General features: G+C 44.0%; 1 protein-coding gene across 1 annotated transcript; it reads left to right on the forward strand.

Moving 5' to 3' along the window:
• Window positions 1–957: 957 nt before the first annotated feature.
• LOC124647551 (DNA-directed RNA polymerase I subunit 2) lies at window positions 958–16427 on the forward strand. The gene is made up of 27 exons (XM_047187473.1): window positions 958–1141; window positions 1669–1742; window positions 1887–2006; window positions 2999–3075; window positions 3778–3841; window positions 3932–4002; window positions 5749–5829; window positions 5915–5960; window positions 6918–7098; window positions 7188–7240; window positions 7324–7400; window positions 7492–7609; window positions 8132–8216; window positions 9744–9856; window positions 10128–10255; window positions 10330–10409; window positions 10512–10753; window positions 10849–11013; window positions 11093–11257; window positions 11370–11444; window positions 12324–12427; window positions 12510–12585; window positions 13024–13146; window positions 13243–13386; window positions 13736–13948; window positions 15578–15829; window positions 15937–16427. The coding sequence occupies exons 1-27, from the start codon at window positions 958–960 to the stop codon at window positions 16372–16374; spliced, it is 3549 nt and encodes a 1182-aa protein (XP_047043429.1). The 3' UTR covers window positions 16375–16427.
• The last annotated feature ends 5571 nt before the right edge of the window (window positions 16428–21998 follow it).

Genomic DNA, 21998 nt, shown 5'->3' on the forward strand with positions numbered 1-21998 from the left:
CGCCTTTAGTTGCTGTCAATCCCCACTAGCGGTAGGGCGGTGGTAAGAGCATGGTGATTCTAGGAAGGACGGGCATCACAGTGAGGCAGTGCTAGGACAAGTGGGGGTAGCCCCCATCATCAAGATCACACACTCTAGTTAGTCTAATCTTGTCCCCCTTTATTTATGGTTCAAGCAAGAAATTTGATGGGAACCTTGGTAATCTTTCTCTTGTTTTGGCACTACGAGGGGTGTGTCATGGTTTTGTTAGGCGAAGCAATTTTTTGTGCTCATGTCACCCTTCTTCTTAGGTAGACGGATGTGGACGCGAATTTTTGGCTCATGGGTGTTATGCACCCCATAAATTTTTAAATTTATGACAATTTTAAATATTGAAAAAAAATCCGAATCCTCCCGAAAACAAAAGATGATCAAATATTGTACTCGTATAATTTTTTTGGGGATCGAAATAATTCTTCATCATCTTTGGTTCTCAAAATAATTTATATCTTTTTCGCCCTTTTCTTGAACATGGCTGTATTTTCCATCACGATGTGCCTTTTCAAGAGTTTAGGGTTTGTTATGGAACAAATAGAAGTTTTAGGATAGAAATTGGACTCTCGTGAAAGATAAAGGATAAAAAATGGCTAACATAATTAAATTTATTTATCGGATTTTAAACATCGGTGCCTCTGGTCTGAGTTAAAAAGAAAAGAAAAAAAAAAGAAAAACAAAAAACAAGACAACGGCTCTTCTGCACCTCGGTTGGGCCCGGTTTTATGAGAACACGCGCCGGTGGACTCTCTCGAGTCCTCTTCTCCCTTAAACCCTCCACGCGGCCGCCGCCGCCTCCTCCTTCCCTCTCTAGGGTTTTACCCTTCCCGCCGAACACCAAACGCCGCCACCTCCGCCGCCACTCCTCGCCCGCCGCCCCCTACCTCATCGTGCCATACCCTGGCGCACCGAGTCCCTCCGGCCATGCCGACGGCGCCCGAGAAGTCGCCCGCCGCGGCGGCGGCGGGCGACTACGCGACGCTGCGGGAGCTGTACCGGCCGCACATCGAGTCGTTCGACTACTTCCTCGACGAGGGGCTCGACAAGATGCTCCTCTCCATCCGCCCCATGGAGATCACCGACCCCTCCTCCAACGCCACCCTCAGAAATATCCTTTCGCGCTTCACTTAATTTTCTTTTCACTCTTTCCCCAAAATTCTCTTTTTTGTGTGTGTACGGATATCTGCTTTTCTCGTCAAGCGCAGCTGTTATGTTTAGCTATAGGACTTTAGCTATTGCGACTTGCGGCAACTAGTATCAGCTATCAGTGTCCGATTTCAGGTTGCTTCCTTGCTGGTTAGCTGCTCTTGCAGGAAACAGTGTAGATTCTCCATTCTTTAAAAATCTGGAAAAGATTCTCGGGGATATATCTAGGATTTCCTTGAGTTAAAATGGGGGTTGAATTATCCTAAACGAATACTTGATGCCAACTAAGAACTAGTGGAACACATGTTAGGCCTTTTTTTTGCACAGCTTCTCTGGGTGTGGATGCTGAATTGTCTTGAAGCTAATTAAGCTCCAGCAAAAGGTTTTTGTAAGGCATGCTAAATTAGTGGATACTTGGATATCAGAGTGAATGGTGCATAAAACAGCATGGTTAATGTTCCTTTTCTTCTCCTTAACAATTGTCTATACTGTCCTTAGAGAAGGGTCATGTGCTCCCACCAATGAAGGATGGTCGGTTGGAACAACCGCTCTACCCGCAGGAGGTTTGTAGTATTTTTGGCATTTTATCTTAAGCATAGTCTTTCTTCCACTATCATGGTCCATACTCTTTTGGTATGCTTTCTTCAGAAATATAGACTTGTGTTTGTAGGCCTGACTCCTTTCCCATTTTCTTTTTGTGAGAACAGTGCAGGCAAGGTAGAATTTCATATAGTGGCGAATTCAAAGTTGAAGCCTTCTTCCAGTTTAATGATGGGGCGCCAATCAGGCAAACCTTCAATTTTGGCCATTTGCCTATTATGTTGATGGTTGTTACCCTTTCTTGCCTATTTTTTTAATGACTCTTATTGATTAATGAGTTGAAGTAATTTCCTATGCTCTTGATAGATTTTAAAATTTGCAAGCATTATTAAAGCCTAATAACTGAATTGGCTTTGGCACTTAGTCTATCGTGTCGCAGTGAGCATGTCTGTATGCGCCCACGGTTCTATGTAAGTGTAACAATTGAAAGCGAAGCCAGGAGGTCTTCCCTTGCCACACAATCTGATTTCCATTGATTGGGTGTCGTAAGTATACATGGACTGATGTACAGGGGTTAGATCCGTTAGCCAAATAACTAAATACACACGCGCCAGACCCTGAAGACTAGGACTACAGTGGGACGTGAGACACTATCATGCATGACATGGTTTGACATGGTGTCGCTGATATTCCCGACATTTGACCTTAAAGATCCCTCAAAACAACCATGACTACATTAACAAGATTTGTTGCAAATCATGAAAACGTCCACTGTTTTATGCTGTGGGGTTTTTGTTGTGTCATTTGTAATAAGCTTCAATGCATGTGAAACTACAAGCATAATTTTGAACTTTGGATATATTTGACTTCAGTTGACTTGTTCTTACGAAACTTCTCTGCATGTATCTTGTTTTTTTAGAGAGAGATGAAGAACAGCATACCATACAACCGCATAAACTTAGTAGGCATTTATCTTAAAACGTTTGTAATTACGTCCACATACCATTTCCAACAATTTACGAATATCTAGAGTAGCAGCTGCAGTTTGGGACTATGTAAGATCATGTAGGTAGTACTACTACTTCCTCCGTTCAGAAATAAGTGACTCAGCTTTGATCTAGACGTGTATCTAGAAAAAATTGAGTAACTTATTTCCGAACGGAGGTTGAGAACTGTTATTTCTTATAACTATTTTGTTGTGGCTGCCAAATTTTGTTGTTTCAACCTGTGTATATAATAATCGATTCTTTTCCCTGACTTTATTATCTTGCTATTCCAGTCAAAACTTTGCCACCTAAGAGGTGCTGATTCGCGTAAACTAATTTACCATGGCGAGGAGGCCACAGAAATGGGCGGGTGAGTTTGTTATGTACTTCTTTGTCCATTTACATCCCCCTTTCTATGAACTGTCAGCTTAATTCCTTAGCTGCCATTTCTAGTCTCAGGCTCAGTTTCCGGTTGCTGAACATTGATGCGCTTGTTCTTATTTCATAATGTAATGTAGAAAATTAGTCACAAAAGTAGGCAAAAGCGCGCCAAATCAACGTTACATTTGGCAAAAATGGGCTTGGAAAGAGAGATTATCATGATCCACTGCAATGCCAGATGCAGCCTTAATTGACTTTGTACCGTTGTTATTTAGTTTGCTTCCTTTTGTTTATGTCTTGTACTGCAAGTCTAAAATGAGTGGACGATACATGCTTTTTGGACAAATAGATGTTGTTTTGGGCTGCCTTTCTGGCATCGTTTGATAATCAAATAATCAAATAATAGGCTATATATTCTATGAATCTATGCACTAGTGTGTTTTATGCATTTTTTTCCTGGGGCAGCCAACTGCACTGCTGAATGTAACTCTTAGTTAGAAGTCATGTTCTCATCTTGATACCGTTCCAAGAAACGTGAATTTATCTAGTAGCAGGGCACTTTGTAAAAAATGCTTTTGATATATGTTGTGATACATTTCATATGCATACTGTTGGTCATGAATTATGTTGTTGACATCGTTCCCTTTGTTTATTGTTTAACTATTAATGCCTGTTTGTAATTCTCTTTTAGGTACTTTATAAGTGGTGGGATGGAGAGACTTATACGGATTCTTATTATACAAAAGCGTAATTACGTAAGATGGGCACACCTATGCTTGAGCTTGTTTAATTGGCTACCATTATAAAAAAATTACTGATTCGGAATTTGCTATGATTATTTTCAGCCGATGAGCATGGTCCGTAGTTCTTTTGTTAAGCGCGGCGAGGGATATACCGACAAAGCTGTGGTGATAAGGTATCGGTTGCTTGTTGCTCGAAGTTTCCAACTGCTTATATTCTACCTGCTTGTACTAGCTGCCTAGATGGTACTTGCAGACTATCTATTAAAAATTTAGAAGATGTAAAATAATAAGTAGTCCATTAATATGACTGTATATTGCACAACAAACTTGATGTGATGAAAGAAAACAACTTGACATTTATTAGATCTGTATCATTATAGCTTGGGAGTCTATCACTTTAGTGAAAAGAAACAGGATGCTGTTGTAACCTTGAAATCGTGGTTTCTTGGGTTGTCTGCCACTGCACAGGAAACAAGCACGATTTCAGTTTTATGTTAGTTTTCTTCAAATCTGCCTTTTGTGTTCAAGCGATTTCTGAGATGCTTTATTAACTTTAAAGTGTCAAACTGTCATTTATATTAGTGGTCATAGAAGGAGCACCATCTTTTTCTGAAATGCAGCAATTTAGCAGAAATGTATGGATTCGTAGCAAGATATCAGGATGTGGTTGGTAGTTTGTTTATGGTGTAGAACTTGGAAAGGTTGTGGGAGGATTCTTACCTAGTTGTGTTTCAGCATGAACAACTAAAGATATGGTGGGGAAAAAAAATGCTGGACAGGGTCTTGGTTTTACTGACTTAAGTTCTTCCCTTTTCTTATGTGTTATTATTTTTTGAATAAACCTTGTTTTAACCTGGGTTGTGAACTTGACCCATACCTGAACATCAAACCAAACTTGGACAGAAGAAACAAAAAGTCTGTTTTATCTGGTTTTGTGTAGTATTATTTAGATTCATCTTGTCCATTTCTGTGCTTGTTTTTCATTTGGGACTTGGAAACTGAGTCAGTCAACTCGTCAATTAAACATAAGAACTCCTGTAGGCTGTATTCTGGAACCTGTGCCTGCCATGCTGTTGTCATCTTTCCTATGTGCATCCTAACAAGTAGGCAAGCATCCCAACTTGCACTATCTTCCAATTTTCTAAATCCACTAGAAGTTCCATTCAGCGCTGGACATGGAAGATTACAAGGCCAACACTAGCTAGTGCTCAGTGACTGCTGACTGCATACATCCCTATTGCTTGCCAACTGCCACTGACCAATCGTATATTACAGCCTTCCTGCCAATCCCGATTCCTCAATCTTCACATTTCTCAGGCCTTGCTGCCATGGGTATATGTCAGCCTCCACAAGCCAGGGTTAGGAGGCGAGGCAGCGGCAGTTTTCAACCACAATGGCTCTGGGCAAAGGTGAGGCATTAGTGAAGCCGCCCAGTCCCATAGCTCCGTCTCGGTCTCTTGACATCCCCATTCATTCCCATTTTTCGTTTCATGTTTATTTTTGAGAAAAACAGGTGTTCAATTTCAGCCATCTCTTCGTAGCCATTAGATCAGTTGGCTAAGTTCTACTTAATTCGATCTACGGAAACCCATTAGATTAGTTGGCTAAGTTCTACTTAATTCGATCTACGGAAACTGAAAACATTTTTCTGTTTTTATTCAGTTAGATATCATTTGCTGTTTTTATTCAGTTGTGGTGTTTCTGAGCATATTTTGGCTAGCAGTTTGCTACAACCAAATTATTTTGGAATCGAACTGAACATACCTACCCGTACTTTTGCCAGTCCTTTGGTCTGAGAGTTAACTCTTTCTGAATTAAGCAGGAACCTCAGATGGGTGACGTGCCTATGTTAAATGTTAATTTCTTCTGTATGCTTTTACGGCCTACATTATCTTGCAATTTATTTTTTCTTTCAACAGATGTGTTCAACTTGACCAGTCCAGCAGCGTGACAGTAAAGTTGTATTACTTACAAAATGGAAGTGCAAGGCTAGGGTTTTGGTAAGTTCTGTGCTGGTACATAGCGAATCGAAGAAGACATCTGGGTTTTTCTCAATTTGACCTTTTGAATTTGTGGTGAAAATAGGTTTGGAGGCAGAGAGGTTCTCCTTCCGGTTGGGATTGTTCTCAAGGTAGACGACTGTCATCATTTTGTGATGCTTACAGTTTCCTAATTAGCATATAATAATCCATTAGCATTCATTTTGTGTACAGTGCGATGGCTTGCGTGAGTAAGAACATTTGTTTTATTTCATCTCAATTTCTTTATGGTAGAATTCTATCATTGGGGCACTGTATAACATGGAAGTGCTTAGAATGTTCAGACATTCCCTGTGTTCCAGTTTGTTAAGCCGTGTTTTATTAATAATCCATAACGTCACGAGCTTGTCATGAGCTTGTTCTATGCTGTAAAGTCATTCTGTTAATTTAATAGTTTCATTCCCATCTTTTGGAAAGTTAAGCATCCTTTGGTTAAAATAGGTACCGTGCACCTTCGGTATTAGTATTTGGTTCTTCACAGGGTTGTTAAATGATCATGCTTCTATACTTCTATATTCCTCCAGATCACAATAAGCGACGTTACTGATGTCCCCGAGTCTGTCCGGACCATCATTTGTAATGAACATTATGTTTAATGTATAAAGCGCTGCTCAGTTATGTAAACAAAGTTCACAAATACGTGACGGTTTAGACATACCTTTAGCCAACATTAAAAACTGTGACTGTCTTACTTAGATTATTGTTTTAAATATTTTGATTAAGCCTGAAATCATATTTATAGACATAACTTTAGCCAAACTCTTAAACCGAAATTACTGTTTTAAATATTTTAGTTGGAAGCCTGAAAATCACATGTATGTATTTGTCTTGGAAAGTATTTTCAGATGTTTTTGGGCTTTATGCATATATAATACTAGTAAAAATTATTGGCCAAAGTCATATCTTGAAGACCGTGTCATTGTCCAGAACATCACTTATTTGTGAATTGGAGGGAAAATAATATCTATGCATCCAGGCTAGGGACGAAGTATCCTTAGCATTGGTCCTGGTAGCATTGCATTGACTGGATTTTTGATTTGCCAATGCAGGCCCTTGTTGATACGAGTGACTGGGAAATAGGTGCAAGCTTGACATGCTGCTACAGTGATAAACATGGAAATGGAAAGGGGGTTGTCGGCACTGAGCTAATTGGTGAAAGGACACAAATAATTCTTGATGAAGTCAGAGCTCTGTCCCTCATCACGCGCAAACAATGCTTGGTGCATATTGGTAGTTTGATTTTTTTATTTTTATTTTGCATTGTAATATCTTCAAGTCCTCTTATATTTGCTGATGCCGATAATGATCTTGGAATGCAGGCAAGTACTTTCGGTCTGTGATGGATGGATTTGAAAAGGATGATTATGAAACTGTAATGCTGAGTATATTCTTTGTTTTTTTGTATGCTGTTGAGTTTTGTATCTTTCTTCACTTTGGTAATTCCACACTGTTTAGGTTGCTGAGGCGGTTATCAAGGACTATATTCTCGTGCACCTGCAGAATGACAACCATGCAAAATTTAATCTATTGATGTGAGTTGAAGTTTGCTAACCCTATCTCATGAAATGTCTGTCCTTTTGATCACTTTTAACCATGTGTATTTCTTATTTTTTGCTGCTTTAGATTTATGCTACAGAAACTTTATGCTCTTGTTGATCAAACTGCCTCACCTGATAATCCTGATGCACTTCAATTCCAAGAAGCTCTCTTGCCTGGGTACCTGATCACAGTTTTTCTGAAGGTTACTGAACTGCACTTGTTTACTTATTTTGGAAAGTTGTTCCGTAAAACTCCAGATTTGCCACTATAATGTTTCTTTGTAAAATAACACTATAACATTATGATGCTCTAAATGACTATTTTACTCATCTCAGTCACTTCACATTCGCTCTTCCAAATTTATGAGGCTGTAGGTTAAAATCTGGAAGTTTTTTTTTACTTGTGGGAGCTTCCTGAACTTATTTGTCCTATTATTTCAAGATCGTTCCCTAGTAGATTACAAATTTACAATGTTGAGATAAATAGAGAACACAGTTTTTTATAGAGTTCGCAAACAAGCATTTGCATATCCTTTATCAAAAGGAGAAGCAAAACAATAGGTACAAGATTTTAGAGGTCCAACACTTCTGATGCACAAATATGTTGCACATGCTTGATGCTATTTTTCTTTTGTGTCATGTTGATGTCGGCGCCAGTCTTTTCTTGGGGAAATTTTTGATTCTTCTACCTTCCACATTACTTGAAGTATTCTTTATATCTGCAGGATAGGATTCAAGATTGGATGCGGAAGTCTAAACGTGTAATTCTTGAAGAGCTGACAAAGAATAAAAGCTTCGAACTCAGTAACTGTACGCTTATTCTACTCAAGTTTAATGCCTAATTATTAGTTTATTGTACGTTTTGTGCAGTTTTTTTCAACATGGGGATACTAGTTGCTGATTATGGTTTCATAACACTTAGGTTTGTTTAGTTGCGTACCATTGATACTTTGAGCTCTCAGAATATCTCAAGATTCATTCATGGTAATATATAAGCCGATATCTCAAACATTTTGGGATTAAAAAGTACATTATATTTACTGAGAAAATGTGTAGCTTGCCTTTTATGCAGTTGTTTTAGTTAGGTGCATTTCTGAGATGCTTACTTGGGTTCTTTGCCAGAGATGGTACTGAAAGACAATGATTTTTGCACACATGCATTAATAATAATGCACTAACAAGCATACCTTGGCTAACACACTCATCCTACCCGCTCTTAAAGGAAAACGTGATTTGCTGAGAGTATCTTAGTGTATAATGCTGCATGTCCCAAAATTTTATGTATTTTCAATTCAACTGAATCATAACTTGTTACGAGATCTCATGGCGATGCTCGCTTGAAGTCTAAAATAAGGATCTCTACTTGGCTTCATGTTTTCCAGAGAGAATGTAATACTATTTCTTGAGAGTATATAAAATGGCCATGGTCAGAACTGCAACCTTACTCAAGCATTTGGATTCTATCTTCATCCTTTATCCCTCTGTGTTGAAACATGATTGTTATGAGAAGAGAATCTTCCCCTTAGTCAAGTGATAGTTGCTTTACAAACCAAATTAAAAGCTTTACCATGTACCTTGTGAGTGGTGTCAAGAAATCTTCATTCTAGAACGCTGGGAATTTTGAATGTGAGTGTAACAGAGCAGTGTCATGAAATCTTAATTCTAGAATGCTGGGAATTTTGAATGTGTGTAAGAGAGCAATTTTACTTGGGACAGATCGACATTTAAATCTTGAATGCATGCACTAATATTCAGGAAAAGGGGTAAAGTATTGTTAAGTATGTGTGCTCACATGGTGATATACCTTGGATTACTCGGGAAAAGGACGCAGGCGGTATTGTATGTTTGGCGATCAGATAACACCACAAGCTAGACAAATTGAACCCCAATTAGTTAAGTACTCCCTTCGTCCTGGTTTATAGGGCCTGCGCGTATCCCTAGATCGTCAATCTGACCAACATAATATGAATTGTACAACACAAAAATTATATCATTGCAAAGTAGAACATCTGACCTTTCTAATGATATATACTTTGTAATATATAACTTGTATTACGTTGATCAAATTTACGATATAGGTATACGTGCAGGACCTATAAACCGGGACAGAGGGTGATTGCACCGAGCAAACCAAAAACCATCTCCATAATGCAGTCAAAACTGGCAAGATTTGGGTCAATTGGGTTCACTGTTATAGTATATTCACCAGCCATTTAATTGACCTTTTTGAAGCATTGTTTAGGATGAGATGCGGCTGTTGGATTCTGTTAGCTCCGAGTTTTTTCAGTACATTGGCATATTTTATATTTACACTCAATCATATGTTTACTTGTGCAGCAATGGAGATAAGGAAAATTCTCAGTAAACATACAACATTTGTTGGCAGAGCTATCGAGTCTTTGATAAAGGTTGGCAGAGCGAATTCACAGTCAATGTTGGATCTTCCACAGGTGTGTCTCTTATGAGGCCTACTGCATTTGTAGGAGACTTCATAGTTGTAAGCTTTTGAGGCAACAATATTCCTGAAATTTGAGTGGCGCTATTGATTAAGAGAGATTGAATGCTTGCCATGGATTATGAATTATGATCATTTTTCTGTTGGAAGACAGAACTGAATGCTGGCAATTTTGATCTTTTAGAAGTCACTTCTGATGTCAGTGTTCATATTTTTCTTCCATACTACTTTCAGGAATAATGTGCATTATTTTTGATAATTTTCAGAGAGATGGGATGACCATTCAAGCTGAACGACTCAACTTCCATCGTTATATCTCACATTTCCGGTCTGTCCATAGGGGTGCTGCTTTTGCTAAAATGCGGACGACAACTGTTAGGAAGTTACTTCCAGAGTATGTGATATTGTGTGGCATTGTATTTTTGTTTTCTTGCATACATATCGATTGTACTGAGAATTTCTATGTAGGTCTTGGGGTTTCCTGTGTCCAGTTCATACACCAGATGGAGAGCCCTGTGGTTTACTGAACCATATGACTTCCACATGCCGTAAGCTTTTTGAAAGTTCTTTATCTCTTAGATTGAATTTTGCAGTGCCTCCCTTCCCCCAACACCATTGTTTCCATCAGTTAATCGAATGGGTACTTCCAGGTGTTTCATCCTGCTATAACTCGGAAGGCGCAATTAAAGATTTTCAGAAAATAAAGGATAAACTTTTATCTGAATTGGTTCGTGGTGGAATGACCCCATTGTTGCCGAAGATAGAGCATGCTGGTCCCCCGGAAATCCTTCATGTCCATTTAGATGGATGCATTGTTGGTTCTATTGCTTCTGCTAAGATTGATGAGATAGTTAACTATCTTCGGAGATTAAAGCTACTGTCACACCCAGCGGTCTGTTCGCTTGCATTTTTTGTAGTTTCTTACTTTTCATGTGCGCTACATATTTTGTTACTGACTCACAGGGCCATGCTTAAATTTTGTATCAGACTCCGGAAGATTTAGAAGTGGGCTATGTTCCCTTGAGTCTTGGTGGGGCTTATCCTGGCCTCTACCTTTTCACAAGTCCTGCGAGATTTGTTCGACCAGTGAAAAATCTGGTTAGTCTACCTGGTGGAGAGCCAAGTATTGAGCTTATTGGACCATTTGAACAGGTGTCGTTCGATCAACTCCTTTGTCCTTGTATTTACTTGCCACTAATATTGCAGGAACTGATTTTTCATTGTATATTAGGCATTTATGGAGATACAATGTCAAGATGGTGGGAATGGTGGGAGAGGAACATTGTTTCCTGCAACTCATGAAGAAATTCACCCTACGGCCATTCTAAGTGTAGTCGCAAATCTGACTCCTTGGTCAGATCACAACCAAAGCCCTCGGAACATGTACCAATGCCAGGTCAATAATCTGATATTGCCTCTGCAGCGTTTAATTGATCATGCATAAGATTAAAGAAGGGTGAGGCTCTTTTCTTTTAGGGCTGACTAATGTTCGTGTTTATTTTCTGTAGATGGCAAAGCAAACTATGGGTTTTTCTGGTCAAGCTTTAAAATTTCGTACAGATGTTAAAGCATTCCATTTACAGGTTTGTTGTTTCTTATTTTTGAATTCAATCTATCCAGTTATTGTTCAGGAGTTTTCTTTGTTTAGTTTATTATATATGTAGTATACTTGCCTAAGCCTTACATGCTTCTTAAGGAACTGGTAGTTTGACCCTAAGAGCATACTTCTGCAGCCTGGGTTTTGAGAATTTGTATGTGACAGTTACGATTTGGCTGGTTATTACTCCAGTGCAAGGCGTAATATTTTGTTAGCCGTGGTCTCCTCCAGGACCCAGCAGAATTTGGTGATCCTGTGCACACTAGAATTTTCTAGTTTTTCCTTACAAGTTCTAATATCATGAAATAGTTTGTAAAAATAGGTCAAGTAAAACTCACTGATACTTGGTTGTATTTTATGGCAAGTAACTCAGGCTGAAAATCACAACTTGGGAGCTCCTCAAGTGACTCGTTCAAATGAAGTACTCCCTCTGTCCCATGAAAGTTGTCTTGAGGTTTATCAAAATTCGGATGTATCTAGACACTAAATAACTTCTAGATACATCCAAGTTTTGACAAATTTCAGACAAGTTTCGTGAGACGGAGGGAGTATTAAGTTTTGTCAGGAATTTCAGTCTATTGGTTGTTATTTACATGCAGTTTTGTAACCTGATTAAACATTTTTCATGGCTGACTAGAAGCCTTATCTCTTGCATTGTAAATAATACAACCATGAAAATAGCTTTAAAATGAAATTAAGCATAAACACATAGCTTCACTCCCTGCCCTACATATATAATGTCATCTGTATGTCTCATTCGGTACCATAGGATGGATTTGCCAGCAGCCAACTCAATTAATCTTTCTCTTGCTTACCATGTATTCTATGGAATCGTCACCTTATAGACCGTCTTTTTGGCTTGTAGACCCCTCAGACACCAATTGTTCGAACTGCTACATATAAAAAATATCATATGGATGAATTTCCATCAGGAACAAATGCTATTGTTGCGGTGCTATCATATACAGGGTAAGTTTTTTATTACACTATATAACAGTATGATTACGAGGGGAAATTTTGCTTGACGTGATAAATTGTTCTTGTAATCTAGCTATGACATGGAGGATGCCATGATTTTGAACAAATCAGCTGTTGATCGTGGGATGTTCCGTGGAGATATTTACCAGGTAATTATGGCATTTTCTTTTCTCAGTGACCTGTGAACCGTTTCATTATCTACAAGAACTAAATGATTCATGCATAAATGTATGTTGTATGCTTTATAACTGTTTCTTTCACATGTAACCTACATAGTCTCAAAACATGCTTTAGAGGCTTTACGTCATTAGGATGTTGGACTGAAATTTGCTTCTGTGGCGACTTGCAATGAGTTCTCTCTCCAGGCAAGGTTATGCAGCGCGATTACCCTTTGTACCCCACAAACAAAATTTACTGGATATGAGCTGCGTTATGTTTTTTTAATAATGCCATTGCAATTACACATGCACATAGACTTTCAGGAAGGAGTTCATGTTCTTAAGAAAGCTCGAGATTAGACCGATTATTTTGTTGAAAGTACGGGCCCTGACTCTCTGAAACCTTTTTCTTGTGAACTCTTCCTGCAGACAGAGTGCATTGACTTGTCATCAAAAAGGAGAGAAAATGTTCCGGAAGTCTTCGCCAAGAGTAGACTATCGAGGGACACAAGCGATGTAATTGACTCAGATGGCCTTCCTCGGGTTGGAGAGGTAGTGATCAATATATATAAGTAAAGATGTTCCTGTGTCGAGAGCAAGAAGTGGTCGAGTTTCTTCTTTCTCTGAGATGTACTTTTGTATGAACAGGCAGTAGTTCCAAATGAGCAGTACTACAGTGTCTATAACACACTCACTGGTGCGATAAGGCCTGTCAGACTAAAGGGCACAGAGCCAGCAACTATCGACTATGTTGCTGTCAATGGGGCAAATTCAAAAGGTTTCCTAGAGAAGGTAAGGGCACCTTCACATCAAGTAAAAGACAATGTTTAAAAGTATTGGAGCAATCATACAGGGACACTCATTTGGTTTGTTCAAAGGGCTTAGGCATCTTTAGTAGCTGTCTGTAAACCAATGATTTCTTAAATGGTTGTATGATAGTAGCAATTTGTGAAGCTTAAATGCTACAAGAGGAAAAAACTGCATCAGCTTAAAACCTGTGACTTATTATTAATCAGTGAACTACAGTCGCATTTTGTACAATGAATTTCTCAATTGCTTGTATGTTATCATAGTTTCCGAAAATGTGTTCAAATTTTATTTTTCTTATCTCAAGCTATTCATTGCTTTATGTGTTAATCAGGTAAATATTCGTCTGCGCCGCAAGAGAAATCCTATAATTGGTGACAAGTTTAGCAGCAGACATGGGCAGAAGGGAGTTTGTTCACAGTTGTGGCCTGACATTGATATGCCATTCTCTGAACATACCGGCATGAGGCCAGATCTCATCATTAATCCTCATGCTTTTCCTTCAAGAATGACAATAGCAATGCTCATAGAGTCTATAGCAGCAAAGGTAATATTTGACTTGTGTTAGTAGATTGAGATAAGCCCATGTCTTATTTTGCATGTTGAAAAAATACTTCTGTTTCCATCTCGATATGCCAAAAACCATAAGATTAAGTTTGATATATTGTCATACCTTTTATAACGATACAGTGCTTGCCATGTTTGGTGCTCACAGTTTTGAGTCCTTAATTAGATTTTCTGGACTTATTGTTTTATCTTTTACTATGTGTAAAGCTTTTGTTTTCATCTCCTTGGAGTTTCCTAAATAATTACTATGAGTGATGCTTCCTTGCTATGAAAGTCAAAATTGCAACAATGCTAAAATAACAGGATTAGGATTGTTTGGTTGTGCTTTATGCCTGGCCTGGAGCTTCCCTCGGAGTTGTCTGGATGTTGTTTGGTTAGAGAAAAGATACCCGCCTGGATGTGCGCCTGCAGGAGCCTGCTCTAATCACACGCCATCACCAGTCGGAGCACAAACAAGAAAAGGACTGAAAGAAGAATCCAACAGTTGTTGCAGTGTACACCACCTAACCATAGACTCTGTCTTCAAGCTCTGGTCAACCAAGGGCCCACGGCGCCTGATGTCTTGGCCTCTGAGAGTCAGCTCTGGTACATGTGCCATTGGGAGCTTGCTTGGACTCGTTTGCCACCGTTGCCGCTGTGAGCCCCTGCAGCTGGCGGAAACCAAGTGATGGAGGAAAAACTGATGCACTACCTGATTCCGGAGCAAGCCAGTGAAAGATTGAATTGCGGGTCGTTCCTCTAGTTAAACACCCGATGGATCTGGGTTCGCGAGGAACTGAGCATGAGGATAGGGTGTCTTTATGGCAACGATAAGAATAAGACTCTTTCCATTTCGATTTGAAGCATACGATTACTGAAACTTACTGCCGTTGCTAATACTCCGACAGGCCAGGACAGTAACTAATCACTTGCACCTTTGGCTTGTGGTAAAAACATCAATTTCCCAGGATGAGGCTAGGCACCATTTTTCTCAGGCATGATGTTGAGCATGTTGTGTATATATGTGGATTGCCCAACCATCGTCATAAGTTTGGACTTTCGGTTCTACTAGTTGGTGCATGAAACTTAACATGGTATCAGAGCAGAGGTCGTGGGTTCAAGTCTCTGTGTTCGCAGTTTAGATGAAAAAAGTTACTTGTCCACCCTTTCTGTACATTTGTAGGCCTTGCCGCATGTGAGAGGGGGTGTTGGAAGTATATGTGGATTGCCCAACCTTCTCCATAAATTCGGACTTTTGATCTACTGGTTGGCGCATGAAACTTGAATATAGAGTACACTGAGCAAACCAGCCCTAATATTCTGAGTGATGGACAATTGATCAAGCCCGCATTTTGCATCTAAAGCGCCCCCTTCTTACTTTCAGACATTGGAACACTTCAAAACATTGTTTTGTTTCTGCCAAAAAGAAACTCACATATCCTCCTATAAAATTGTTGTTCTTATAGATGGGAAAGTGAAGTACATATATGATACTGATGTTAGTTTTTGTCTAAGAATAAACTTTGTGCTATGGTTAACATGTTAATCTTGCTTTCATCTTTTCGAATTACTAAGAGTGTAGGATTGTGTATTTGCACCTTTACGGACTGACTGACATCTGTCTCTATAGGCTGGAAGTCTTCATGGGAAGTTCATTGATGCAACACCTTTTGCAAGCTCAGTCAAAAAGGAAGGGGAAAATTCTAGTAAATATGATTCCATTGTGGATGAACTGGGTCCCATGCTAGCATCTTATGGGTTTAATTATCATGGGGTAGAAACCCTGTACAGCGGACTTTTTGGCACATATATGAACTGTGAGATTTTCATTGGTCCTGTATATTACCAACGTCTTCGTCATATGGTCTCAGACAAATTTCAGGTGTGCAACTGTTCATTCTGAATACTAGTATAACATATGCAGAATAAACTCTCAGCATTGCAGATTGGTATGATGTATATTCTCATTGATGTGCTCTATTTATGTAGGTTCGCACGACAGGCCGCGTAGATCAAGTAACAAGACAGCCGATAGGAGGAAGGAAACACGGAGGAGGGATCCGGTTCGGTGAGATGGAGCGCGATGCACTCCTTGCTCACGGGGCTTCCTATCTCCTGCATGACAGGCTCCACACCTGCTCGGACTACCACATAGCGGATGTGTGCTCCCTCTGCGGGAGCCTCCTGACAGCGACGGTGATCAAGTCGGAGACGCAGAAGAAATCCAAGCGCAACATGCTCGGCGTCAACACCTTGAAGCCCCCCAAGAACTTTGCGTGCCAGGCCTGCCAAACAAACAAAGGGATGGAGACCGTAGCGATGCCTTATGTCTTCAGGTATTTGGCTGCAGAGCTGGCGGCCATGAACATAAAGCTGGGTCTACGGCTCAGCAACAGGAGAGAAAGTCCTCCCAGCAATGAATCCTGAAAGTCATCAGTTATCTCTACTTGCTAGCAGAGCAAGGAAAGGAGAAGCACATAAACATGGCTTGGAGCAGGGGACTTTCCAGATTTTGATTTAGCGGAAAACATGTGCATCTCGTCCCCAGTTTTGGTTATTGTTCAGAGGGAGTTTTCATGATGTGTTGTATCAAAAACATTCACTTGATACATCATTTTGTTGTGCGGTTGTATTGTATCCTTTTGTTTTGCCTTGTTGCTGCGGCACGTAACAAAAGAGAGATACGTACCATCATCCATGATTTGCTCGCGAGGTTCTGTCACCGTGAATGGATGATCAGCTCAAGGGGCCGTACTCTTTACAGAATCCCTCAACGGCAACGCACTTTAGCCAGATGCGTGCAGGGAATTGTGCTGGAATACTCGGCAGCGTGTTCAGCCACGTCCCGATCGCCTTCCGTGGTAAGGCATCTGCAGCGGCTGAATGATAGGTCTGTCCGGGATTTAAACGCGGCCTAAATATGCCTTAGAGCATCTCCAGTTGCGTCCCCCAAACCGTCTTCCAAAGCAATTTGGGGCGCGCTAAACCAAAAAACGGTTCCAGTCGTGTCCCCTGTCCGACGCATCGCGATACGGTATCCGGCGCCCCGAGGGCGTCCCCATCCCACAAGGGACGTTTCGGGCACGCCGGACACAACGAAAAGCGATGCGGGAAGTGGTGGGGTTGACCTGTCAGCGGCACAATTAATTTTAACCTAACGCGCAGTGACACACGACGGCATCTTTGCCTTAATGGCGACGGAGGGGCAGGCGAGACGTCTCGTCGGTGCTGCGCAGCCTCCACGTGTCGCCGGCGTTCGCACGCCACCGCCCGTTCCCGTGCGATCTTACCGCCTCTTCTCGCCTCTTCCCGCGCTTTCTTTCCGACGCCGACGTCTATAAAAAGGTCTCCCGGCTTAATGGTAGCCACCACAGCCGCCGGCAACAAACACAGCCCTCGTCGCTCCACCGCCGTCTACTCCACCACCAGTGGCAATGGCGAACCGCCCCGACGCTGGCCAGTTCCCTCCACCGCCGTCTCCTCCACTTCCAGTCCCGGAATCGCAGGTCGACACCGACCCCGCAGCCCGGGAAGAGCGGCGGCGGCGAGGGATGCAGAACTGGCGTGCACACCGTCAGCAGCGGCGAGAGGCACTCGAGCAGCAGGCCCGCCAGCAGCGTGAGGCGGCGCAGGCGGCAGATATAGCAGAGTTCTGCGCCCCTGGCCCCGCAGCTGACGAGGCCGCGACGGCAGCAGCGTGGCACGAGGAGGCGCTGGCGGACACCGTTGCGGCGTTCGACGCCTCGACGGGAGAAGAGGCGCGACGGCGCCGGACGGAGGAGATGGAGCAGCGGTGGGCTGATGAGCGCTGGTGCCAGCGCGAGGAGCGGGAGGCGCTGTACCGTGAACGACGGGAGGCGATCGAGCGCCGGCGGGGGGACTCGATCGAGCGCCAGCAGCAGCTGGCGGCGGAGGAGCCAGCAGCGGGAGGCGGCGCTGGCGGCGACTGGGGGAGGCGGGCGGACGAGTTGGCGGCGGAGGCCGACGCGTTGGCGGCGGCGATGATGGAGGTGCCAACATATGTGGAGGAGGAGGCGCCAATGGAGGAGGAGGAGACCGAGGTGGAGGACGACGACGACGACGAGTTCGAGTGGTCCGACGACGACGACGACCAGTTCGAGTGGTCCGACGACGATGGGCCGCACCCGGACGAGACGGCCGATCAGCAACGCGCGCTCGTCGAGTCCTTCGAGTCGGAGAAGAAGCTCTAGGACGACGCCCGTGTCCGCGAAGAGGCGCAGATTCGTCGCGCCGTCGAGCTCTCCCTCCAGGCGGCGCAGCAGGAGAGGCGGACGTCGACGCGCTGCTGGAGCAGCGGCGTCTGGCCAGCGCCCTACGCACGGAGAGGCGGCGCGCGCAGCAAGAGCTGCGGCGGAGGGCAGGCGACGCCGGGGCGGGGCCCTCGAACGCACCGCCGGGCGGTCAGTAAGCTAGGTTTAGATGAAAGCTAGCCGTTTTCATTCAAACTTTGTAATATATAATTAAAGTTGAATGAAAACCTTATTTTTGTGCACCAATATTCATTTGGGGGCGGCGTTTGGGGGACGCGGCTGGGGAGCGACATCCCCCAAATGCGACACGAACAAAACACGTCCCCCAAACGCTCAATCCGGCGTGTTTTGACGGACGGTTTGGGGGACGCGACCGAGATGCTCTTACACAGGCATGTGCCCGCTCAGGTTTTAATGGTGCGTCTCATCTTACGAGCCAACCCGTAAAACGCGAGCATAGGCACTGAAAACGTCTTTTATTTTATGGGCTGAAAACTCCCGGCACACAGTACTGCTGTGCGCAACCACCAAACTGCAACCGTAAAACAGAAATTGAGAACATGATATACACAATCATTAATCATGATAATTTGATGCATAGTTCATTGTTTTACATCAAATTATCACCATAAGTCAACCCAAAACGATCTTAGGCAATGTTCATAGCCAAGCCACGGCGGTAACTAAAAAGTTGCACCCCGCAATCACAACGCAATCAAGCATCAAACATCGCTAGAGTGGTCGAGGCCGCCATCACCAACACTACTCATCGGAGACTCACCTCGAGGAGTTGACGCTTCACCACCACTTGCCCCACGACCTTGACGTAAGAGCCTCTTCCTCTCCATGATGTCCGCCTTGGTGTCCTTCCACCATGTCAATTGGTCCTCGTCCATGTCCTTGATGGACATCATCATGATCTCCTTCTCCTCGGCCATGAGCTCCTTTTGGCGGAACTGTTGAGGACGTTCATGAATTCCTCCGTTGGCGCATCCCCGACCGCCCTTTCGGCGTTGGCGGAGGTCATGGGCAGCGGAGACAGAACGACGTGAGGAAGGGCCGCGGTCTTGGACGGCGGGGCGGCGAGGCCGACACAGGCCACCAGCTTCTTTACCTTGAACGGCGGGGCTGCCCTTGGCCCCGCGGACTTTGTTGTTTTGGTGTAGTTGGTGCGGCCCTTTGCCGGCACGGCGGGGGTCGCTGCCGGGGTGCCCGCTGGTGCTCGGGACAAGGTGTTGACGCTCCCCCGGTTCCTCTTCGCTAGCATGGTGGCGGAGATCATGGCCGCTACCTCGCCCGTGTTCGGCGTGGTGGCGGAGATGGAAGCAACGGTCACGGGGACGTCGAACACCATCGACGCCGGCGGTGCGTCGTGAGCGGTCGGCGCGGTCTGCGAGTGGTCCATGGCGGCGAGATCCGGCCGTGTTGACGCTGGAGAGGGTCGGTGCGTGCAGATCGGGATGGCGGAGGCGGGAGTGGGAAGGGTGAAATTTCCCTCGCGCTGGGGTGGGGAGTAGTTCGGGTCACGTCCAGTTCCGCCTCCCATCCCGTACAAGTACAGGCTCGCGAGGCGAATTGGGCCGAAACTAGGAACTTTTTTACGGGCCAGTGATACTGCTAAATGGTATTTACAGGTTGAAACCCCTTCGCGACGGTTATTATACGGATTTAGCACTTTTACGTGCACCGCTAAACATGCTCTTACACGCGTGGTCGTGCCGTGGTCTAGCGTAGCAGCTGACCGCAAGCCATCCAACAGGCTTAGGAAGGCTCGCCCAGGTAGCACCTCTTCCACGCGTGCTTTAGGCCCCTTTCGGTGTGTTTTCGGGTGTAATTTTTGAGCTCAATTAAAACATATCAAGTCAAAATACGGGTACCACTATAAAAAGACTAACCTCTCTAAAGGAAACTGAACTAACGAGGCAACGACACGTGGCAGTACGAGCCGCTCCCACCCGAGTGACCTGCGCGAGCCATTCCGAACGAGTGGCCGACGCGGGCTCCTAGGCAAGTACTGTGGCCGAGTCGCGCGAGCGCGCAGGTTCCTGGGCAAGTACGACGCGCGTACTTCCATCATACGCGCACGACTAGAATCCTATGCATGCAAATCAAATTTCTCTATTAGTGATGACCCACTAGCCTCTACCGTATGGTTTTTTTTGTTACACGGAGCGTTCAATATGTTTCGTATACATACGCCACTTCTACATGCTACGTATAATCCGACTACACGAAATACGAGTACAGTTACATACAACACAGGAGTACAATTACGTACAACACACGAATACAGTTGTGTCAACACACGAGTACAGTTGCGTATAACACACGGATACAGTTGAACACATGGGCGAGGTACAGTCACGCACGCGAGCAGGTACAGTTACACACACGAGCAGGTACAGCCGCGCACACAAGTAAGTACAGTCGCGTACACGAGCGAGTACAGGTACAATCGTGCAGACGAGACAGGTACAGTCGCGCACACGAGTAAGTACAGTTGCGTACACAAGCGAGTGCAGGTACAGTCGCATGCACGAGGAAGTATCAGTACAAAAACACAGGTACAGTAGCGCACACGAGTAAGTACAGTTACTGAGTAAAGAAAAAAACTGCATCAAATACACTAAAAACAGAAGTATTTATCAGTTGAAGCACGAGTACAGTTAGGTACACACCACGAGTACAATCACACTAGTATTGGAAGTACGGGAAAAAAATATCTCGAAACCAATCAACATGGGATCTAGTTTTGAAGACCTCGACGCGAGGATCTCAAAAGTGAAAACGGTTCGTAATTTGGATTAACGGTTCGCTAGATATTTCATTTTGAAAAAACGAATCTACAAAATAAAGGGAAAACTGGACCATCCCTGTCTTTCTCTCTCCTCTCCTATCCCACCTTGCTTCCCCTTGCGACACTTGGCGAGTAGGGAGACCACTTCCCACCAAAATTCTAGCACCACAACGCGCCACGTGTCGCATGCGGAGAGACCTTTAGACCTTCGCGAAGACCGGCCTTTTTTTAGAGTTTTCGTCAAAATACTTGTAAAACATCTTAAAACACATCGAAATACTTGTGGGCTGTTCGGTAGGCCTGTTTTGACCTGGTTAGGCATGAGAATAGGGGTGAAATCGAACCGAGCTAAGCTGGCTCGACGCTTGGTTCAAGGGATTTCTAGCCGAGCCAAGGTTTGGCTTGGTGCAAATAAAAGGGTGAAAAGTGGGCTCGAGGCTCAGCTCAAACGGCTCACGAGCCAGCCACCAAAAATCCAAAATACCCCATCGTGGATTTTTCCATGCTCCATCCACCCGATTTCTCTACTCTTTTCTATACCTGGCCATGTGTCGGGCCGGGCCGAGGAAAGCCCGACAACAAAAAAATCAGGCCCAAGCTCGGCCCGGCCCGACCAAATACCCATGAAGCCTGTCGGGCCGTCGGGACGGGCCGTAGTGTTAAATGCGTTTCTCGGGCTACCCAGGCCCGACCCGGCCCGACCATCGGGCCAACTTTTCTAGGCCCAGGCCCGAGTTTTTCGGGCCGGGCTTCGGGCCGGGCTGCCCATGGACAGGCATGCTCTTTTCTCGCACGGTCTCTGCTCGCGTGTCGCGCCGCTAGGGTTGGAGAGCGACGTTGGCGCCGCCACCCTCGCCGGCCTCCAACACCAACGCCGGCCACCGCCGCCCCTTCTCCTCCTCCAATGGATCCCCTCCAGCCCCGACCGACCCCAGCTGCCTCCCCCCGACCTTGCCTAGGACGCGCTCCTCCTAGGGTTAGCG

This window comes from Lolium rigidum, chromosome 4 (genome assembly GCF_022539505.1).
Source record: "Lolium rigidum isolate FL_2022 chromosome 4, APGP_CSIRO_Lrig_0.1, whole genome shotgun sequence".
In the NCBI taxonomy this organism is placed as follows: domain Eukaryota; kingdom Viridiplantae; phylum Streptophyta; class Magnoliopsida; order Poales; family Poaceae; genus Lolium; species Lolium rigidum.

What these genes read in the sequence shown, in the direction of transcription:
- LOC124647551 (XM_047187473.1), top strand. Translation starts at nt 958, where the DNA reads ATGCCGACGGCGCCCGAGAAGTCGCCCGCCGCGGCGGCGGCGGGCGAC. An exon ending in TTATACAAAAGCGTAATTAC is followed by an intron (nt 3,842 to 3,931) that starts GTAAGATGGGCA and finishes GATTATTTTCAG; the next exon opens with CCGATGAGCATGGTCCGTAG. An exon ending in AGTGCAAGGCTAGGGTTTTG is followed by an intron (nt 5,830 to 5,914) that starts GTAAGTTCTGTG and finishes TGGTGAAAATAG; the next exon opens with GTTTGGAGGCAGAGAGGTTC.